This window comes from Hyaena hyaena, unplaced genomic scaffold (assembly GCF_003009895.1).
Source record: "Hyaena hyaena isolate Hyena2069 unplaced genomic scaffold, ASM300989v1 scaffold_21, whole genome shotgun sequence".
NCBI classification, from domain to species: domain Eukaryota; kingdom Metazoa; phylum Chordata; class Mammalia; order Carnivora; family Hyaenidae; genus Hyaena; species Hyaena hyaena.
Window position 1 is genome coordinate 1,169,990 of NW_024080653.1, and position 19,195 is coordinate 1,189,184.

At 54.7% G+C, this 19,195-nt stretch overlaps 2 protein-coding genes across 3 annotated transcripts; both read right to left on the minus strand.

The window, feature by feature from the left end:
• Nucleotides 1–6,967: 6,967 nt before the first annotated feature.
• On the minus strand, nucleotides 6,968–10,991 carry TRIM65 (tripartite motif containing 65). Of its 2 annotated transcripts, XM_039226194.1 has the most exons (6): nucleotides 10,481–10,991; nucleotides 9,114–9,209; nucleotides 8,631–8,864; nucleotides 8,374–8,545; nucleotides 8,167–8,232; nucleotides 6,968–7,621 (listed from the first exon to the last, which is right to left on the minus strand). In XM_039226194.1, exons 1-6 carry the CDS (start codon nucleotides 10,976–10,978, stop codon nucleotides 7,047–7,049), a joined length of 1,641 nt encoding a protein of 546 aa, XP_039082125.1. In that variant the 5' UTR covers nucleotides 10,979–10,991; the 3' UTR covers nucleotides 6,968–7,046. The 2 variants fall into 2 exon arrangements, with proteins under 2 accessions (XP_039082125.1, XP_039082126.1); XM_039226195.1 differs by lacking the exon at nucleotides 8,167–8,232.
• A 1,713-nt stretch (nucleotides 10,992–12,704) lies between these two features.
• On the minus strand, nucleotides 12,705–18,641 carry MRPL38 (mitochondrial ribosomal protein L38). The gene is made up of 9 exons (XM_039226178.1): nucleotides 18,515–18,641; nucleotides 18,226–18,405; nucleotides 15,832–15,966; nucleotides 15,543–15,751; nucleotides 14,925–14,997; nucleotides 14,751–14,796; nucleotides 13,628–13,786; nucleotides 13,247–13,383; nucleotides 12,705–13,053 (listed from the first exon to the last, which is right to left on the minus strand). The coding sequence occupies exons 1-9, from the start codon at nucleotides 18,579–18,581 to the stop codon at nucleotides 12,917–12,919; spliced, it is 1,143 nt and encodes a 380-aa protein (XP_039082109.1). The 5' UTR covers nucleotides 18,582–18,641; the 3' UTR covers nucleotides 12,705–12,916.
• Nucleotides 18,642–19,195: the final 554 nt, after the last annotated feature.

Genomic DNA, 19,195 nt, shown 5'->3' on the forward strand with positions numbered 1-19,195 from the left:
CGGAGGGCGGCGGCGAGCGGAGAATGCGAGGGAGGCACGCTGGAAGGAAGCGGGGAAGGAGTTCACCCCTCCGTTCCCCCTCAAATCCCCCCAGGGCCAGGCCCCGGGCGCCAGAGGGCCCGGGCGTTCCCACCGGACCAGCCAGGCCCAGACCTTCTCCCAGGCACTTGCTAGCAAAATCTGTAAGCTGCTGACTGCAGAGAAAATTAACTGCTGATGTGCGTGTGTATTTGCCCCTTAGCGACTCTATTTACCCCTTGTGGGGAACTCAGGGTTTTCTAAACCTGAAAGCGGAAGTTGAGGTCACCCTCCAAGTCCCTTGTCTGCAGGAATTTATTTCCCCTCCACAGGAGCACCCCCGCAGGCATTTGCGGTGTGCCTGGGATTAGAGGTGCTCATCCACCCTTGCACTTCATAATGTTGTTTTATTTTTGTTTAATTTTTTTTAACGTTTTATTTATTTCTGAGAGAGAGAGAGAGAGAGAGAGAGAGGCAGCGTGAGCAGGGGAGGGTCAGAGAGAGAGGAAGACACAGAATTGGAAGCAGGCTCCAGGCTCAGCTAGCTGTCAGCACAGAACCCAGTGCAGGGCTTGAACCCACAAACCGTGAGATCATGACCTGAGCTGAAGTCAGAACTCAACCGACTGAGCCACCCAGGCGCCCCATTCATAATGTTGTTTTAAATATAATGGCAGCAAAAATAAAGTAGCACTGGCTTATAACCCAAAGTATAAAATAAACATCATGAGTCCGTACTGATATAAATAAATGACTGGATAAATAAACGAGGGAGCATCCACACATTTCCCATTCAGAATTCTAAATAATTTTTGTAGATACTCCAACGTGGAGCATAGCTTCCCACTCCTTAAATGTGGGCTGTGCCTAGTGACTTTCTTTCAAAGGGAGCAAAAGAGTCACTTTACAGTAGCGAAGCCTGGCAAGCATGACCGCAATAGGTGATCAAGGTCACCATCAACAGTGATAAGTCATATTGACGGTAAGTACACTGGATGATTTGATCTTCCTCCCCAAATCCTTAACCCAGTCCAATTGTGATTAAAACAGCACACAGATGGGGCGCCTGGGTGGCTTAGTCAGTTAAGCGTCCGACTTTCGCTTAGGTCATGATCTCGCGGTTCGTGGGTTCGAGCCCCGCGTCGGGCTCTGTGCTGACTGCCGGCTCAGAGCCTGGAGCCTGTTTCAGTCTGTGACTCCCTCTCTCTCTGACCCTCCCCTGCTCACGCTGTCTCTCTCTCTCTCCTAGAAATAAATAAAACATTAAAAAAAAAAACAAAAAAACAGCACACAGATCCCAATGGAGGGACAGTCTACAAAATGCCTGACCAATACTCCTCGAAACCTTCAATATCGTTAAAAAAAAAAAAAGGCAAAAATAAACAACAACAATGAAAAAACAAAAACCCGGAGAGGTCAAAGTCTGAGAAACTGTCCCAGCCATGAGGAGCCTAAGGAGATGTGATGAGTAAATATTATGCATATTCTGGGTGCACTCCTGAAAGACAAAAAGATGTTAGGGAAAACTTAAGGGGATTTGAATAAATTATGGAATATGATTAATAAAATGTATCAATATTGGCTCTTAATTATGACAAATGCACCATAGGCATGTAAGATGTTAACAAAAGTGGAAATTGGGAGTGAGGTATTTGGGAACTCTGAGTTATCTTTGCAACTTTAGTAAATTTACAACTATTCTAAATTTTAAGGTTCATTAAAAATATAGAATAATTGAGGGGTGCCTGGTGGCTCGGTTGGTTAAGCATCTGACTCTTGATTTTGGCTCAGGTCATGATCTCACAGTCATGGGAATGAGGCATGGGTCGGGTTCTGTGCTGAGAGTATGATGCCTGCTTGGGTTTCTCTTTCTCCTTCTGTGTTGTGTTTCTTTAACACAATAAATAACAGTATCTGATGGAGGCCTAATAATTAATATAGGTTTTTAAAATTTTTTTAATGTTTTATTTATTTTTGAGAGAGAGAGAGAGACAGCATGAACAGGGGAGGGTCAGAGAGAGAGGGAGACACAGAATCTGAAGACAGGCTCCAGGCTCGGAGCTAGCTGTCAGCACAGAGCCCGACATGGGGCTTGAACCCACAAACCAGGAGATCATGACCTGAGCCGAAGTTGGACGCTTAACCAACTGAGCCACCCAGGTGCCCCCTAATTAATATAGTTTTAAAGTAGTGATGAACATAAGTGATATTTCAGGTTCTCTGCCACCACATCATGTGCTATGAAAATGTATGTTGTTACTATTGGTGACAAGTCACAGATACTGTTAGTTTCACCGGGGTGTGTTCTCTCCGTTTGGAATAGAGAGAAATGCTAAATTTCATTTTAGAGAACAGTGAAAATACGGAGAATTTTCTCACCAAGATCCCCAGTTTATGACTGTCTAGTTTAGAAAGATGCTATGCAGAGCCTCCTTACGTCTTTCCTGGAAGGAGAAAACAAACAAACAAACAAACAAACAAAGATTTATGAAATATTAAATGAGGGGTGAAATCCTGGGGGACTTCCAGGAAGGCGGGGTTCATGGAGGCCCGTGTGGAGGAAGTAGCTTCTGAGCTGGGCTTTCAGGGCTGCTAGGACTCAGGCGCACAACAACTAGGGTGGGAAGAGATCATCCAGCAGAGGAGTAGCAGAGGGGACTGGCCTGGGTGTGCCTAGTTTGGCAGGAAGACGGGTAATGAGTTCCATACATTGGTTTCCACAAGGATCACTACTTGGTCATGACTGTCGCTTGTTTGCCAAGACCCAGGAACAGTTCAGAGGCGCAGGCATCAGCGCCGCCCTGCTCCAGGCTTGGCGGCCAGGCCGCCTGGGCTTGCTGAAACCACAGACCCGCCTGGTTCTGGAGGACTGAGGGGAGTTGAGTGGGGTTGGGCAGTGTTTATGGACAAGTCCCAGCTAGCATTCTGCTTCCCACCCCAGAGCCTGTTCAGGAAGATCTGCTTCCCTAGGAAAGTGTAGAGATGTGATTTGTCAAGATAGTGGTGTTTTAATAGTTCATTTCTATTATAGTAGCTTTAAGTTTGCCCAACATATTCTTTTTGAAATGAATTGGCTCTTAAGGGGAAAAGGTAACTGGCACTTTTGAGGTCTGCAGGAGCATGTTCAAGCCTGCATCTCACTCTTCCCTTGCAAGAACTGTCACGAAGAACGGGAAATGGAATTCGGACAGGTTACACATTTTGCCGGAGGTCACATAACTAGTGCCTTGGAGGAGGCAGGATCAAACAGAAACAAAAACAAATGACCAAAAGCAGTCATTACAAATGGAAGTAATTAGCAAGTCATTCCTAGCCTAGCTTTGCATCTATGAAATTGAAATGGGATCCAAGTCATGTCTCAAGGTAGCACTTAATGGTTCTGATGTACTTAACAATGTTTGATTTGTATTTATTTCAAAATAAGAGACAGAATTCAACAAGCAATTTATTGAAGCTTATAACAAAAACTGGGACTTCTGTGTCCCACCTATTCCAGATTCTTGCTCCCATAGGCCACCAGTGTCAACTTTTACCTGTTTTTTTTAGCGTTTGCCTCCTCATCCCAAAAGCACATGGTCACAGGCCTTGAACCTCTGTGTGCATGTTCGTGCTTGAGTTTCTGGAGACTTAAATTCTTCACCACTTCTCTTTTGTGTTGAATTCTTTGTTGCTTGGGTCCCAGGTCTTCTGTCCCCTTCATCAATTTACTTCTTTACTCTTGGAAAGGATGTGTTCTGGTGGCTTCCTGAGAACGGATGTGAAAGTGCCTGCAGAGGTCTTTGCTCTGGCTTCATCACTGATGGACAGTTTGGCTGGGTATGGAATTCTAACCTGGGAAATCCTTTGCCCTCAGAAAACCTGGCTCGATTGTCCTCTAACTGCCAGCCCCATGTTACTTGAAGCCACATTTTCTACAGTCACCATGCTGCTCCCTCTCATCCCTTCCTGCCTGGGGAAGAGCAGCCTCCAATCTGACTCCCTCAATTCTCCTGACACCGAAAGCCCCGGTCTTTTAAGATCTCTCCTGTTGCCCTGCCCTGCCCCTTTCTGCTTATGTGTCCATCCTCCTGATTCTGCCTCACTGGAGCCCAGAAACTGGTGGCCTGTCCCCTTTACAAACGTTACATCCCAAAGTCCGTGCTCTTTTCCCCTCTCTCCCAGTGCATTTTTTTTCTGGAGAGGAGACAGACTTCTGCCAGAATCAGATGGACTGAGGGAACTCCATTGGAAGCAGCTTTCCAACAGATTCATAAATGCTGGCTCCACACCTCCTGGGGAAACATAGTCTTCCAAAAGGGCAGAAGCATCTCATCATATGTAATTTTTTTAAATGTTTATTCACTTTTTGACAGACAGAATATGAGTGGGGCAGGGAGGGGGGACAGAGAGAGAGACACAGAATCCGAAGCAGGTTCAGGCATGAGATCATGACCTGAGCCTAAATCGGCTGCTTAACCAACTGAGCCACCCAGGCGCCCCTAGTCGTATGTAAATAAAGGTTAACAGTCACAATAAAGAACACATCCACAGAACCACATGGAAAGAACTAACAACCTGATAAAAAGTAATGTCATCCAATAAAGACCCCAAACACTTCCCCCCACAGAAACCGAAGGGGTCCCCCTCTCAGTGTGGACACAGCCTGTGAGACACATGTGCTGTGGCTTTGGGTTGGCAGAGGGATGGTTAGAATATGTACGGGGTGTGGGGCGGGGGGCGGCAGGTGATGGCAGCCACTTGGCCAGCCCAATCCTGCTTCCTCCTCTGCTGGGTCTCTTAACATCTGTCAACCCATCTGTCCAGCAAGGTGACCACCTGCTGTCATTCCATCAGGCTGCCCAGTGCAAGAGTCAGTCCCCGCTCCATGTGTGGGGAGCCCCCAACTTAGAAGTCTTCCTAGAAGCACTTTGCCTAGGTTGTACCCATCAGAAGCCTGGCCCTGCCCTTGAACAGAGAGCCACAGGCTGGGGAGGCAGCTGCCGGATGGATTGTGCGACCCTGGCAGCAGCTGGGGCCAGGTCACCACGTAGGAGGGAGGTCGATTTTTCACAAATACACAAATATTTTGCTTTTTTTTTGGAGTGTGTGTTTTTGCATGTGTTATCCTTCAAAAATTTTTAATGTGAAATATTTACACATGAATATGTGTATATGAGACATGTACGCACAGCATTTAAGAAGTTATAAAGTGAACATCCTTGTAACCACCACCCAGATCAAGAAGTAGAATGTTTTAAATAATAAAATTACAGTTGCCTTAGGTCCCAGCAACCCTACTTCCAGAAACACAAACAAATAAATGTCCAGGAATCTTCAGGAGAGCATCTTCTAAGTAAGAAAACACAAAAGCAAAGGAAGCCAGCACTGTCCTTAATCACTGCACTTAATCCCCGCACCCTGTGTCAGGAGGGCAGGGGCTGAGGCTGCGCCCGGATAAGCTGGCTGGTGGGGGCGAGGGAGGAACAGTTGGCCTGACTCCGGGTTGCTTCATTTTGGCCGTTTGTATAAAAATAAAATCTTGCAAAGGCTTGTTATTTTTCTGATGAGGAACTCCACTGAGAATTTAGCCTACATACGTAGCCATGGATATAGCCAAAGCTTCCTGCTCAAAAGTATTCATCGCGGCCAAATTTTTACAGCCCGAAATAAAAGAATACGAACATCTGACACAGGTTCCCTGTGCTATCCAAAAGCAGAGTGTTTATTTTTTAAAAAAATATTTATTTTTGAGAGACAGAGCGTGAGCAGGGGAGGGAGAGAGAGGGAGCCACAGAATTCGAAGCAGGATCCAGGCTCCAAGCTGTTAGCACAGAGCCCGACGCGGGGCTCAAACTCATGAACTGTGAGATCATGACCTGAGCCAAAGTTGGATGCTTAACCAACTGAGCCACCCAGGAGCCCCTAAAAGCAGAGTGTTCTTATAACATCTTTCATAAGCAGAAATGGCACACAGCAGAGTGTCCCTTGGCTTTCACAAGTTTGAGGTTCTGCCACTTTGCTTTATGAAAAGCCTACTTTAGTACCTGTTTCCACTAAGTGAAGAAATCTGAAACCATGCTAATATAGGTCTTCTATAAAAGTGAAGTAGAGGGGCACCTGGGTGCCTCAGTTGGTTAGGCGTCCGACTTCAGCTCAGGTGGTGATTTTGCAGATCACGAGTTTGAGCCCCATTTAGGGCTCTGTGCTGACAGCTCAGAGCCTGGAGCCTGTTTCAGATTTGGTCTCTTTCTCTGCCCCTCCCCTGCTCAGGCTCTCTCTCTCTCTCTCTCTCTCTCTCAAAATATAAATAAACATTAAAAAAAAAAGTGAAGTGGCAGAATGTGAACTTGGCTGGCCAAGTTCAAAGTGGAGAACACCTGTAACGGTAAATAAGTTCTGATTGTCATCAGAAAGACTGTTTATAGGGGAGTGCCTAGGTAGCTCAGTTGGTGGAGCATCTTTTCTTGATTTCGGCTCAGCGCATGATCTCAGGGCTGGGGCATCGAGCCTGCGTCTGGGCTTTGCTCCTCTTCCCAGCTCAGGTGCTCTCTCTTTTTAAAATCAAAAAATAAAATAAAATACAAAAATGACAAAGACTGTTTATGTGGTAATCATTCAGGGAAAAATTTTAATACCGCGAAAAATGTTTATGCTACGTAAAAAATGCAAAAAACCCCCAATAGTTTATAAAATGCAATCACAAGGATGTACAAAAGAGACTAAGATATACCGAAATGCTATGAAAAGAGAGAGAGGGAGAAAGGGGATAAAAAATCGCTTTTCTCTAGGTTTTCTCCAGGAATTGTTTGTGCTTTGGCCCCCAGGCCCTGTCCCTTTGGTCTACATCACAATGCAAAGGAAGTAAGCTGCAGTGGAGAAGCGTGTTGTTGGCGCCCCAAAGGCTCGTTATTTTTCTGATGAGGAACTCCACTGAGAATTTAGCCTACATAAAGGCTAAATTTTATGTGTGGTGAGGCCCGAATTGCACACTCTCTGGCAGGACCAGGGGCCCGTGGGCGCCCCCTAGCCTCGGGGGCCCAGGCAGCACCTCAGCTGGGCCCAGCGGCCTCTTCCTGGAGCCCGGGGGCGAGCTTGGCCTCAGGCCGATGGCACAGGGTCAAAGTCCTACCCTCCAGGAGCCAGAAGATGGGGCAGAGGGGCTGGGTGAACATGGCGTGGAAGGTATGCAGGGGCTGGGCCTTGGGCTCCAGGCTGTAGAAGGTGAGGTGGCCAGAGGCCAGGTCCAGATCCATGCCCAGGAGCCGCCCCGACACCCGGGGGAGCCGCTGGGCCTTCCCGTTGTGCCAGGCCTGGGCCCTGTCCTCCTGAACACAGAGGCCCCAGGAGCTCGGCCCGCGCCCAATGTTGTCCGTGTGGGGCCCCTGCTTGTGCCGTGAAAGTTCTGGATAGGCGACGCCCAGCGTCACCGAGTGGTTAGACGTGCGCACCTCCCAGTAGTGTCGACCGTTCTGGAAGCTCTGGGCACACTGCACCTGCCAGAGCTGGAACCTGCGTGGCCCGGCCACGTCCCGGGGCTTGTGACAGTGCTTTACCTGTTGGTCCTGCCGAGACAGGTAGAGGTGGCAATTGGCGCTGTCTGGGTCGAAGGTCAGATTGCGATAATCTGTCAGGGACAGATGGATGGGAGGTAAGCGGGCAGGTGTCTGTCCGCCATCCTGTCCCCGGAGGGAGAAATGGCAGCTGAAGGTCCGCCAATGCACACCAAGCATCTGCCAGGCACACAGCCAGCGAGGCAAGCAGTGGGCACCAGTGCGGGAGCCCGTTCTGGCCACAGCCCTGGCTGGACCCTTCTATCCGCCTCATTTCAAAGATGAGAAAACCGAGGCTCCCAGACGTGACCTAACTTGGTAACAAGTGGAAGAATCATAACTGACCCCAGGTTTGCCTGCCCAGCGGCTCCTCATCACTGTATTGGCCCCACATGTAACAAGTTAACATCCTACAACAGGTGTGGGGGGGGTGGGGAGGGATGGACCCAGGGAAGGGCATAGGACAGATACCCTGGGCAGGGCAGTCACAGCACGCGGCCCCTCCAGGTACTCACACACACACACAGACATGCACATGTGCTCACGTGTACTCACAGTGTACACACGATTGCACAACACACACACGCCTCTGCATACACACACGTGCCGGGCTCCTTACTCTGCCAGAGCTTCCTCCTCAGTGGACAAACCGGGCTTGGGACTGGTGCCAGGGGACCTGGGGCCTCTAGGAGACAAAGAAGTGTTAGGGCAATGACGAGGAGAGAGCTCGCGGTGGGGGGGGCAGGGTCCTGACCTCACTCCCACCCACCGTGGGAGGGCCAGCTTGGGCCCAGAGGGGTAGAGAGAGATCTGAGGTCAGCCTTACCCACGGGGCCCAAATCAGCAGGCTCAGCAGGTGCCCTGGGGTGGCTCCCCTCATCCAGGAGGAGGCCACACAGCCGGCTCAGTGACTCCACGCCAGCCAGCTGCTGCTCTTCGTCCCACTGCAGAGGAGTCAGGGGCCCAAGACGGCCTGGAGGGGCCAGGAGCTGTGACTCCTGAGCCCCAGGGACAGTTACAGTAAGCCTGAGCACCAGGTGCAGGGTCGCTGGTCCCCCCACCCGCCGCCCTGAGACCCGGTACCTGGAGGAAGGTCTGGTCATCCGGCTGCTCCAGGAGGTCCCGGATCCTGCGGTCATGGCAGGCCAGGACTTCCAGGTGGCCCCGCAGTCGCTGTTCTCCATCCCGAGCCTGTGCCAGGGCCTGTGTCTTGGCCACCTCGATGTCCGTCAGCGCCAAGGTCCGCCGCGTCTCCAGGATCTGCAGCAGGCAGCTGAACTTGCTGGAGACCGCGGAGGCCAGGGTGCAGGCTGAGCTCTGAGTGGGTGACGGAAATGCCGAGGGTGGCCAGGCCAATGCTGCCCACCAGGCTGAGGGGTGGTGTGGGGAGCCTGGGTCCCTGAAGCCGACCCCCCCCCCCGCCCCGCTCAGACCTTCCCTCCCTGCTGCCAGGAGGCATTTTCAAGGTAGCTCACGCCAGCGACCCAGTGTCCCAGGGACCCATTGGTGGCTGCCTGAAGGGCACAGCAGGAGGGTGGAGTGAGCTAGAACGGACAGGCCTTGTACCTGGATCTGGTTGCTTTGCTCCTGCAGTTCCTTTAGCTGGCTCTCCGCCTGGGCGGCCTGCTGCCGGCTGACCTCCAGCATGGCTCTCAGCTGGGCCTGTGGTGCCCACCAGGGAAACAAGTCACAAGAGGAAGTCAGGAATGGCTGTGAAGTCTCCTCTCAGTTAATCAACAAACGTCTGCAGATGTGGGGGCGTCCCCTCCCGGTGCCACCCCCGCATCGCGACCAGTGGGCCGGCACACAGCATCAGCCTTGGTCTGATCTCCGGGTGAACTGGGTTAGCATCTCAGGGAGGCCCGGACGAAGCCCGTTCCCACCCTGGAGCAGGGAGGTACACAGGCGGAGCAGAGGCCTTGGGCTTCACACCTGACCTCCAGTCCCTCTTGCGAGCTGGGCAGCCTGGGGGCAGAGCACCCACCATCTCTGGGCTGTAAGCCTGCCTCGCGCTACCCCCGGGCAATAAATGGCGGGAGCAGCACTTCTGGCTTTGGCAGCCTTGCGGGGAAGGGGTGAGGACTCAAAGCGCCAAAGCCATTGGGGAAGTGGGCGGTGTGGTGAATGTACAAGGCCAGTTCTCCCAAATGCCGGCCAGGCCTCAGCCCCAGCTCTGGGCATGAGGGGAAGAGGGCACCCCTATTTGAGACTCCTTTGCCACCCTTGAGGGTAGAACATCGTGCTTTCATGGGAACGAGACAAAGCACCATCCCCTGCCCCTCCTCAGGAGCCTGTCTTGTTTCTGCTTCTCTCGGCCACACTTTATGAGGCGGGAACCATCACAATCCCCACTTCAGAGATGAGGAAATGAGACAGAGAAACGGATCATTTGGCCAAAGGCATCAGAGTTCCTAAGCCCAATCCCCATGTCCCTCGGCCTCCAGCGTTCCCTAACATGCGGCATGCAGCAAGTGGGGAGGGGAGGCTCTCCTGGTTCCACCTGAGTCTCCCCCTGGGACGGGCATCTGTCCTTCTCACACCCCACATCACTTCCCCTCCCTCTAGCAAAACACAGCTCCTTAGGCAAGTACACCTGCCACTCCCTCCTTGTCAACTGCTGGCCTCCGCTACAAACTTCCGGCTCAGAGCCTCAGCATGAGCATTCTATTCTGTGTGGCTTCGGCAGCCACAGGGGTTATCCTCCGACATTCCGGGTCTTCGGACCCTTGGCCTCCTCACCCCTTCCTTCAACCCATTTCTGCCACTGAGTCCTGGGGCCTCACCCTGGGCCTGTCATCGGATCCGAAATCTCTATTCCGAACACGTGTTTTCTCCTTCTATCCGGGACCACAAACATCCCAAAGCCGCCTCCTGCTTAAGCTGCCCGCCCCAGCCTAGGTGCCTAGAGACAGGGCGGGGCACCCCGGTGTCACCTCGCGCTCCCGACGCTCCGCGTCCAGCAGCGCCCGCTCGTGGAGGCGACACTCGTACACGGTGCACGCGCTGCACACGCAGCGACCCTCGGTGCGACAGAAGAGCTCCAGGGGCTGCCGGTGCCGGGGACAGCGCGCGCCCAGGCCGGAGCCGGGGGCCGGGGCGGGGTCGGGGCCGGGAGCCGGGGCCGGGGCCGGGTCGGGGTCGGAGCCGGGAACCGGGTCGGGGTCGGAGCCGGGAACCGGGGCGGGGTCGGAGCCGGGGGCCGGGGCAGGCCCGGCGCGCATCAACTCGAGCACGCCGCTGAGGGTCACATTGCGACGCAGCTCGGCGCCGTCGGGGAAGTGCTCCCGGCACTCGGGGCACGCCTTGTCGCGGCAGCCCCACCAATCCCGGATGCAGTCCCCGCAGAAGTTGTGGCCGCAGGGAAGCGTCACCGGCTCCAGGTAGAGCTCCAGGCAGATGGCACAGGTCAGCTTGTCCTTTAGCGCGTCCATGGCGGCGGCTGCGCCTCGGAGAGCGGGTAGGGGCGGGGCGCGGCCTCGGAGAGCGGGAGGGGCGGGGCTTCGCAGAGCGGGCAGGGGCGGGGCGAGGTCTCGGAGAGCGGGAGGGGCGGGGCGAGGTCTCGGAGAGCGGGGGGGCGGGGCTTCGCAGAGCAGGTAGGGGCGGGATGGGCGGCGCAGGGCGCGGGTGCGGCGGGGAGGAGCGGGGGCCCGCCTTGGGGGAGCGGTGCGACAGGTGCCTCCCGCACCACTCGCGCCTCGGCCGCCTGCTCCCCTCTGTCGAGCCACCGAGTCACCTCAGGTGGGAGTTGGGGTCTGGCTTTCGGCGGTCCCACCCTGGGAACTCCATCCCGTTGCCCCAAACCCTCGTGAAGCGGCTCGTGTTTGTGGGGGGGGGGGGGAAGCGGCCGCCACCTACAGAAACAAGGACTTTTGGAACCCCGTTGGGCCTCGAAGCCTCCTCCTGGCCGAGGGTCACCACGGAACCCCATCCGGGCCCCTCATCTGGACACCTGAACAGCAGCTACTTCCCAGCAGCTTTGGCGATCACGGGAGACTGCGAGGGCCCGTGCCTGGCAGTAAGGGCGCTGGGCACTCACAGGCTCTCCTGATGGGAGGTGCTCTGCTGCCCTTTTCCTTGAGCGTGGTTTCAGGCATTTGCCAGATTGGGGTATCTCCTTTCTCTAGGCTACAACAAATTTTGGTTCTCTTAAAGTAAGTGAGGTGGAAATTTCTGGTCACCAACACAGAGACCAACAACAGTGTTTTTTTCATACCCCCTTTGAGTGGAAACCCAAAGCAACCTTCAGCTGCCCTTGGAATCCACTCTGCGCGTGGGCCCCCTGCTGGGGAGTTCCTTGTTTGCAGGTGCAAGCTCTTCTGGAACCTGACTTTTTATAGAGGTGCCCCTGCAGCAGAGCACAGGAGAGGGGGTCTGGCTCTAACCCACCTGCCCTGGGGAAGTGTGCTGGCCCAGCGAGAGCTGATGGAGGATTACTTCTTGATTTCCTACCGGACATGGCTTAATTTTGAGGCAGGAGGCCCGCTTACTGCAACGCAGCATTAGGTCGTCTGTGTTGTGATACCTGAGGCTCCTCTTCCGGGAAAAGGTTCACTGGTGTCCTCCTGACTGGCTACTTAGAGAGAAGAGAAATAATACTCTAGCCAGCCAGCTAGAGTGCCCCAGGGTGCAGGGGCTTTCTGGGCTCGGAACAGGGGGTGTGCCCAGAGGTCAGACCTGCTCATTCAGCATCCCAGTGGATGCCAGGGTCTGCCACCGAACTGGGAATGCAATGACCAGGGCACAAGGCTCAGGGCTGGCAAAGCTCTTTAAGAGAGCAGCCAAGCCCCACTGCCTTCCGTCCCTGCCTCCGGCCGCTTGATCTCAGGGCCCAACACCCTCCAGAGGCAGAGGTGAGGGGCCACCTCCTGAGACGGTTGGCGGTTCTCTTTCCACTCGTGTACCACCACAGATCCATTATGGGGTTGGAGGAGGGGGCTCTGGCTGCTCCTGAACACAGACTCAGACCAGCTATGGCAAAAATCATCTTTGGGGCACCCGGAGGGCTCAGCTGGTTAACTGCCCAACTCTGGATTTCAGCTCAGGTCATGATGTCACAGTCTTGAGTACAATGGCAACATTGGGCTCTATGCGGAACCTGCTTGGGATTCTTTCTCCCTTGTTCTGTGTCCACCCCCCCCCCCAATTAAATAAATAAACTTTAAAAAATCATCTTTATTCACATGTCCCACCCCTGCCACCATCCTCGGAGAGCTCTCTTCACTCTCAAGCCCTGGGCCTGCTGGGAGGGCCACAGAAGAGTGGCCTCAAGCAGGACCCGGAAGCTCCCTGTGGAGCCGTGTCTTTATTGTTCCTGCTGGTGGAGCCTGAGGGGCCCAGTACACCTTCTGGGTGGGTGGCACTCTGGCCACTTAGTAGATACCATAGGTGGGTTCGTGACTGTCCCTGTACCGGTCCAGGTAGCGCAGGGGCTGCCGGTGGGGAAAGTGCTTCTGCTTGGGGTGGTAAGGGGGTGGTCGCACAAACTCGAACACGGGCTCCCGCATGTCTGCAGGAAGGGGGGGGTGTGGGTGTGGGCTGAGGCTGGCCTGAGCCCCTCCCCTTGTCTGCCAGCCCAGGACTGCCCAGCCAGCCCACCCAAGGTGGCCCTCCTGATAGGCACCTCTCCCTGGCAGGTCGGGAGAGGTCTGTGAGCTCAGGCCACCCCCTCAACTCCCACCCCCAACCCACTCTGGCCTTACCCAGAAGCTGGTGGAAGATGTGGGTGACCGAATCATCCCAGCGGCACTGGAAAAAGGCCAGGCCGGCTGGTGTCATGGCTTCCTGGTGTTTCTTGTAGAAATCAAAAGTGCGGAAGGTCCTCTGGGCAAGCTGGTAGCTGTAAGATGGGGAGCATTTAAGAGCAGGGAATGAGGCACCAGAACCCCACACCCCACCTCCAGCCCCACCCACAATCCTGAGAAAGCCCCTTATGGTCTGCTTAGCACAGCTACCCTTCTGCCCATCTCAAGTGTAAGAGAGACAGGAGAACTGAGCAGGACAGGTCATTCCTGGGAAGGTGGCCTGAGGCCTGGGGAGGGGAGAGGGAATGGGGCCGGGGGGGTGGGGGGGGTGTAGATTACCATGGTGAGGGCCGGGTGTCCCCAGAGAAGTCAATTGGCTTGTCCTGCTTGAAGAGCAGGAAAGCAAAGCGGTGGAAGCCGGAGCCTCGGGCAGGGAAGGGGGGCAGGTAGGGACACGTCTCCTGTCCTTCAGCCACCCTGTCGCCTGGGATGTTGGTTCTGGTGGGAGGAAAAGTACCCATTAACTGACACTCAAGGAAGGCGGCGGCAGGAGTGCTCCCTAGAGGTGCGATCACTCCCTAGGAGAACAAACCCTAACATGACCTTCATCGAATAGTGAGGCGGGAGGCATAGTTCTGTGAACCCTCGGATGGACCGCACACTTGGGAAGGGAACAGTAGAGGTTCAGAGGCTGAAGACCAGAGTCCTAGAGATGGTCTAGAAGAGAATGAGGTCTAGCAGCCCATTTATTAGGCCGTGGGGACTGGTGGGGCACCACGGCCTTTTGGGTTGGACAACCACACTACCCCTGGGCCGCCCCTGGGCTTCCCGAAGGCTCTGGGGTGTGTTGGGCAGCGTGAGCCCGCCTGGCACCACGACAGCTACTGTGCCTCCCCTCGAGAGAACTCCCCGGCAGGCCCTGCTGCACACGTTGCTAACTGCAGCTGAATAAAAATGGTAGAAATGAGCCTCCCGGTCACTGGACCCAATTGCCCAGAAGTCCCAAAGCTGGGGTCAACCGTCTGACCTCTGCCCCCCTGGCTCCAGAGCCAAAGGCCACTGTGAAAACAAAAGGCAGCCCAGCTTGGGCAGCACCAGCTGCCAGAGGCCTCTTGCTGTCCTTTTTGCAGCTGACTGTCACAGAACCCCGCAGGGCGGCTGACACGTGGGGTGGCATTGCCCTGGTTTTACAGGGGAGCAAATGCGTTCGGGGAGACCAAAAGGCCGGTGGGAACAGCCAAGGCCTAGTGCCTGCTTTTTTCTTCTGTCTTCAGCCCAGTAGATCACAGGGTTCTTGACGGCATCAGGAGGCAGATGGGGTCCGCCACCTGGGGCGGGAGGCTAATCCAAAATTCCACAGTGAATCCGCGGTGGAGCCAAGACTAAAATGCAGGCACAGCTCTTTCCAGGATTCAGGGCCCCCTCACAAGCCCCTGACCCACCCCCTACCCCCAGTACTCACACCAGCCAGTGGAGGTATTCAGCATCCGGCTCCAGCAGGTGGCCATCTGTACACAAACAGAGCCCACTGGCTGAGGGGCCCCCCCTCACACCTGGCCCCGCCCCCAGCCACCCCAGAGCCCTGGCCCACGGGAGGGGAGGGAGGCAGGAAGCCTGGTGAGCCCCAGACACCTACCCAAATTGGTGAGCAGCAGTGTCCATATGGAGCCCTTGTCTGCCTCGTAGGTCACCTCCGGGGCCTGGGCAGCCTAGCGGGGAGACAACAGGGAAGGTGTCACCCCCATCAGGGACAGACCAGCTGCTGTAAACAGACCTTTCTGGAGGACAGGAGCCTGAGGGAGCTTGGGGGAAGGGAGAGCCCGCTCTGATTCAAACACCCCTGAGCTGATGGTCCCTTGAGAGGCAGGTCAGCAAAGAGAAGCTTGTAGAAGGAACCCTGCAGAGTTGCCCGTCCGGCTCTCTATCTGAACCACAAGGCGGCCCTCACGTCACCGGACAGGGGCTCGGAGGGCACTCTGAAGACAGCGGGCTAGGAGTCTGTCCAGACGGAGCTTCTTTTTTTTCATTTTAGATCCCTTCTCTGGTAATTGGTGTGGTGTGTTTACCAGGGAATCAAAATGGGGAAAAGAACAAAGCCCCAAATCAGCCTACACAGATGCCATGCTTGTGCCCTTTACCGCTGCCACAGAAACCAACTCTGCAAGTGCCTGCAGCAGGGAGCTGTCTGTGGTCCTGCGGCGGGTGGGCTGTGTCTGTCCACAGGGTGCGGGGAGGAGCACAAATAAGCAGTTACCTCCGTGGGAGTAATCTCGTTGCCGTGGTATACAGGCATCAAGTCGTCCTCCCCCACAGCGTAGGCCACGTGCAGGGGGACGCGGGGCACGAAGGTGGCACCGTGGAACAGGTCTCGATAGAGGCCACAGTACTCGGCCAGCCGCTGCTTGTGGTACGGGCCACAGGTCTTCTCCCACTCGGCCCGCACAGCCTCCAGTGGGATGCGCGCTGGTAAGGAATGATGCTGCTTAGGATGCAGGGAGGGGGCAGGGGCTCGGGGGCTCCCTACCCTGGAGCGGGGGGCTTACCTGTGCGGAGGCGGGCAGCTCGCTCCTCCTCTGGGTTGGCCCGCAGCTCCCGGAGGACCCGCTTCCGCTCCAGCAGCTGTTGGGTCCGGCTGACCTTGGGTGGGGGTAGCCCGATGTCAATCCTGTCTTTGGGATCTGGGGTGGGAAGATATTTTGGAGAAAGTGGGATCAAGTCTCAGTGAAGCTGGGGCACCTGGGTGGCTCAGTCTAAGCGTCCGACTTCAGCTTAGGTCATGATCTCATAGTTCGTAGGTTCGAGCCCCACATCGGGCTCTGTGCTGACAGCCAGTTCGGAGCCTGGGGCCTGCTTCAGATTCTGTGTCTCCCTCTCTCTCTGACCCTCCCCTATTCATGCTGCCTCTTTCTCTCTCTCTCAGAAATAAATAAAACATTAAAAAATAAAAAAAGTCTCAGGGAAGCTGCCTGTCCCCACCTAGTCTTCCAACTCGCCCCAGCTTGCCCTTTAATTCACAAAACTCAATCAATACTCTACAGTCGGCTTCACAGACCTGAACAGAGTCCAGGTGCTAAGCAAACTGGGTTCAACTTGAGATCCCTAAACCAGGACACACTGCCTAGGTCATGGGAAATACAGGTGGATGATCATCCCAATTATGGTTGGGATGACCTTTAAGCCTGTTCACACCTGGACGTGGACATGCACTTGAGTTCTTGGTAGAATAATTCGCTGAAACTAGATAAAGCCCCAAAGAAGCACACTTCTTACACTAAGGGACACACCATATAAGTCACGTGGGAAGTCTATTAAAATTCAGATTCTGAATCAGCAGGTCAGTGTGAGGCCCAAGATTCTGCTTTCCTAACAAGCTCCTAGGCAATGCCTGTGCTGCCCGTCTCAGAACACACTTTGAATAACAAGGCCTGAAACGACTCTCAATACCTTTTTCCATTTACATTAGACAGTAACTAAAGTAAGATGCATTGAATCCTCATCAGAGATGGCATTTCTCTAAAAAAGTCCAATGGACAGAATCTTAAAAAAAAATTTCTTTTTAACGTTTTTATTTATTACTGAGAGACAGAGACAGACAGAGCATGAGCATGGAAAGGGCAGAGGGGGAGACACAGAATCTGGAGGAGGTTCCAGGCTCTGAGCTGTCAGCACAGAGCCCAGGGTGGGGCTCGAACTAAAAAACCGCGAGATCATGACCTGAGCCGAAGTTGGACACTTAACCGACTGAACCACCTGGGAGCCCCTGGACTGCATCTTTTATTTATTTTTTATTAAAAAAAATTTTTTAAAAACGTTGTATTTGTTTCTGAGACAGAGACAGAGCATGAGTGGGGGAATGGCAGAGAGAGAGGGAGACACAGAGTCTGAAGCAGGCTCCAGGTTTCAAGCTGTCAGCACAGAGCCCCAGGCAGGGCTTGAACTCATAAACCGCGCGATCATGGCCTGAGCCGAAGTCGGACGCTTAACCGACTGAGCCACCCAGGTGCCCCTGGACTGCATCTTTTAATACAGCAATTTTGTGACACAAAAACCAACTTTTATTTTGCACCGAGGAAAGTGAAGCTCAGGCAAGTCACTCTGAGATTGGGAAAATGAAAGGCTCCAAAAAAACCTGCTTTTTGCTCCTTTTCCTGCCTTTTCCCCCCCTTTTAAAAAAGTTTATTTGGGGTGCTTGGGTGGCTCAGTCGGTTAAGTGTCCAACTTCGGCTCAGGTCATGATCTCATGGTTCATGGGTTTGAGCCCAGCGCCGGGCTCTGCGCTGGCAGCTCAGAGCCTGGAGCCTGTTTCAGATTCTGTGTCTCCCTCTCTCTCTGCCCCTCCCCTGCTCATGCTCTCTCTATGTCTCAAAAATAAACTATAAAAAAATTAAAATAAAAAAGTTTATTTATTTTGAGATAGAGACAGAGAGTGTGAGCAGAGGAGAGGCAGAGAGAGAGGGAGTGAGAATCCCAAGCAGGCTCCAAGCTGCCAGTGGAGAGCCCGACCTGGGGCTCCAACCCATGAACCGGGAGACTGTGACCTCAGCCAAAATCAGGAGTTGGACGCTTAACCACCTGAACCCAGGCGCCCCTGCCCCCTCCCACTTTTTAATGGAAACTCTAAGCCAGCGCAAAGCTTGAACTCTAGACCCTGAGATGAAGAATAGCATGTTCCATCAACTGGGCCAGCCAGGCGCCCCTTCTTGCTTCTACTTTTGCTAGGACCTGCACCTCCACCTTACAGATGCCTTTTGATGTCCCTAGTAAGAGACGTTTCTTTAGATTATATAACATCTAAGGAAGGACCCGGTGGAAATGACGAGATACATCCATCACACATGTGTATCCCAGACCACCATCCCGAGGCACCCTGAAGCCAAGACCCCCTGGCTCCGAGCAGTAACACTTGGGTCCTCATCTTTGTTCCGGCCGCCGCGCACCTGAGTCCTGGCAGAAGTATTCCCGGTACGTCCGCCACCAGTGCGGGCTCCGCGCCTCCTGCTCCGCCCGGCGCCGGTAACGCTCGAAGCTTCGGTACTTCTCCAGCCGCTCCAGGTTGCTCACGTCGATGTCCTCGTTGGGCATCGGCCCCAGAGGGGCGGTCCGGCGACTCAGGGCGGCTGCGGGAAGGGAGCGGGACGTGAGGCCAAGGGCGGACGCTGGCTCGAGCCCCGGGGTTTGGTCTTTACGGGGACCTCCGAGAGCCCCCCCGCACCTCAGACCCCTCACCCGAGGTGCTGAAGCTCCGCCACCACCGACTTCCACACAGCACGGACCGCCACCAGGGCGCCGCCATCTTCCCTAGGACCCGGCAGAGGTGGCCCGGGCAGTGCCTGAGCGCGCCGCGGAGGCCCCGCCCCTGGGCTCGGGTCCTGGAAGCCACGCCCCCTCCCGGCCTCAGACTCCTTCTCCCCGGAGGCAAGAGCTCCCTCCTCCCGTCCGGAGGTGGAGGCGGGCTCCGGGTGCCTGGCTCCGGAAGTGCCGGGTGGCCGGCGGGGCGGACGGAGCTGCGCGGGGTCCGGGCCCCTGCCCGCGGCCAGCCACCAGGGGGCGGCACACACCACAGCCTGCCCCTCTGCGAATGGAGACACCGAGGGCCTCGAGGCACTGAGGCTTGGGGCTTACTGGGCGTGCTCATCAGGCGGCTCGGATTTCTCCATCAGGCCTTACTTTTGAGAAACATGCGTGTTCTCTCACTGCCCTAGAACCCACTAAGAATGGGGTCACTTGGAAATCAACTGAAAGGCCTAGCACGGATTCCCACATGTATCAACTGCAAGCAGATAGTAAACACCGATGGTAATGGCCCCACCAGTGTCTTTTCTCATTGTCCCTTTCCCCCCGCATTTCTCTCTCTACAGGGAACGGAATTAAGCATCTGGGTTATGACCTTGAGGAGTTGCTTATAAA

What these genes read in the sequence shown, in the direction of transcription:
- TRIM65 (XM_039226194.1), bottom strand. Translation starts at nt 10,978, where the DNA reads ATGGACGCGCTAAAGGACAAGCTGACCTGTGCCATCTGCCTGGAGCTC. An exon ending in ATGACCAGACCTTCCTCCAG is followed by an intron (nt 8,546 to 8,630) that starts GTACCGGGTCTC and finishes CCTGGGGCTCAG; the next exon opens with GAGTCACAGCTCCTGGCCCC. An exon ending in TGCTGATTTGGGCCCCGTGG is followed by an intron (nt 8,233 to 8,373) that starts GTAAGGCTGACC and finishes TTTGTCTCCTAG; the next exon opens with AGGCCCCAGGTCCCCTGGCA.
- MRPL38 (XM_039226178.1), bottom strand. Translation starts at nt 18,581, where the DNA reads ATGGCGGCGCCCTGGTGGCGGTCCGTGCTGTGTGGAAGTCGGTGGTGG. An exon ending in ACTGCTGCTCACCAATTTGG is followed by an intron (nt 14,797 to 14,924) that starts GTAGGTGTCTGG and finishes GTTTGTGTACAG; the next exon opens with ATGGCCACCTGCTGGAGCCG. An exon ending in CATCTTCCACCAGCTTCTGG is followed by an intron (nt 13,054 to 13,246) that starts GTAAGGCCAGAG and finishes CCCTTCCTGCAG; the next exon opens with ACATGCGGGAGCCCGTGTTC.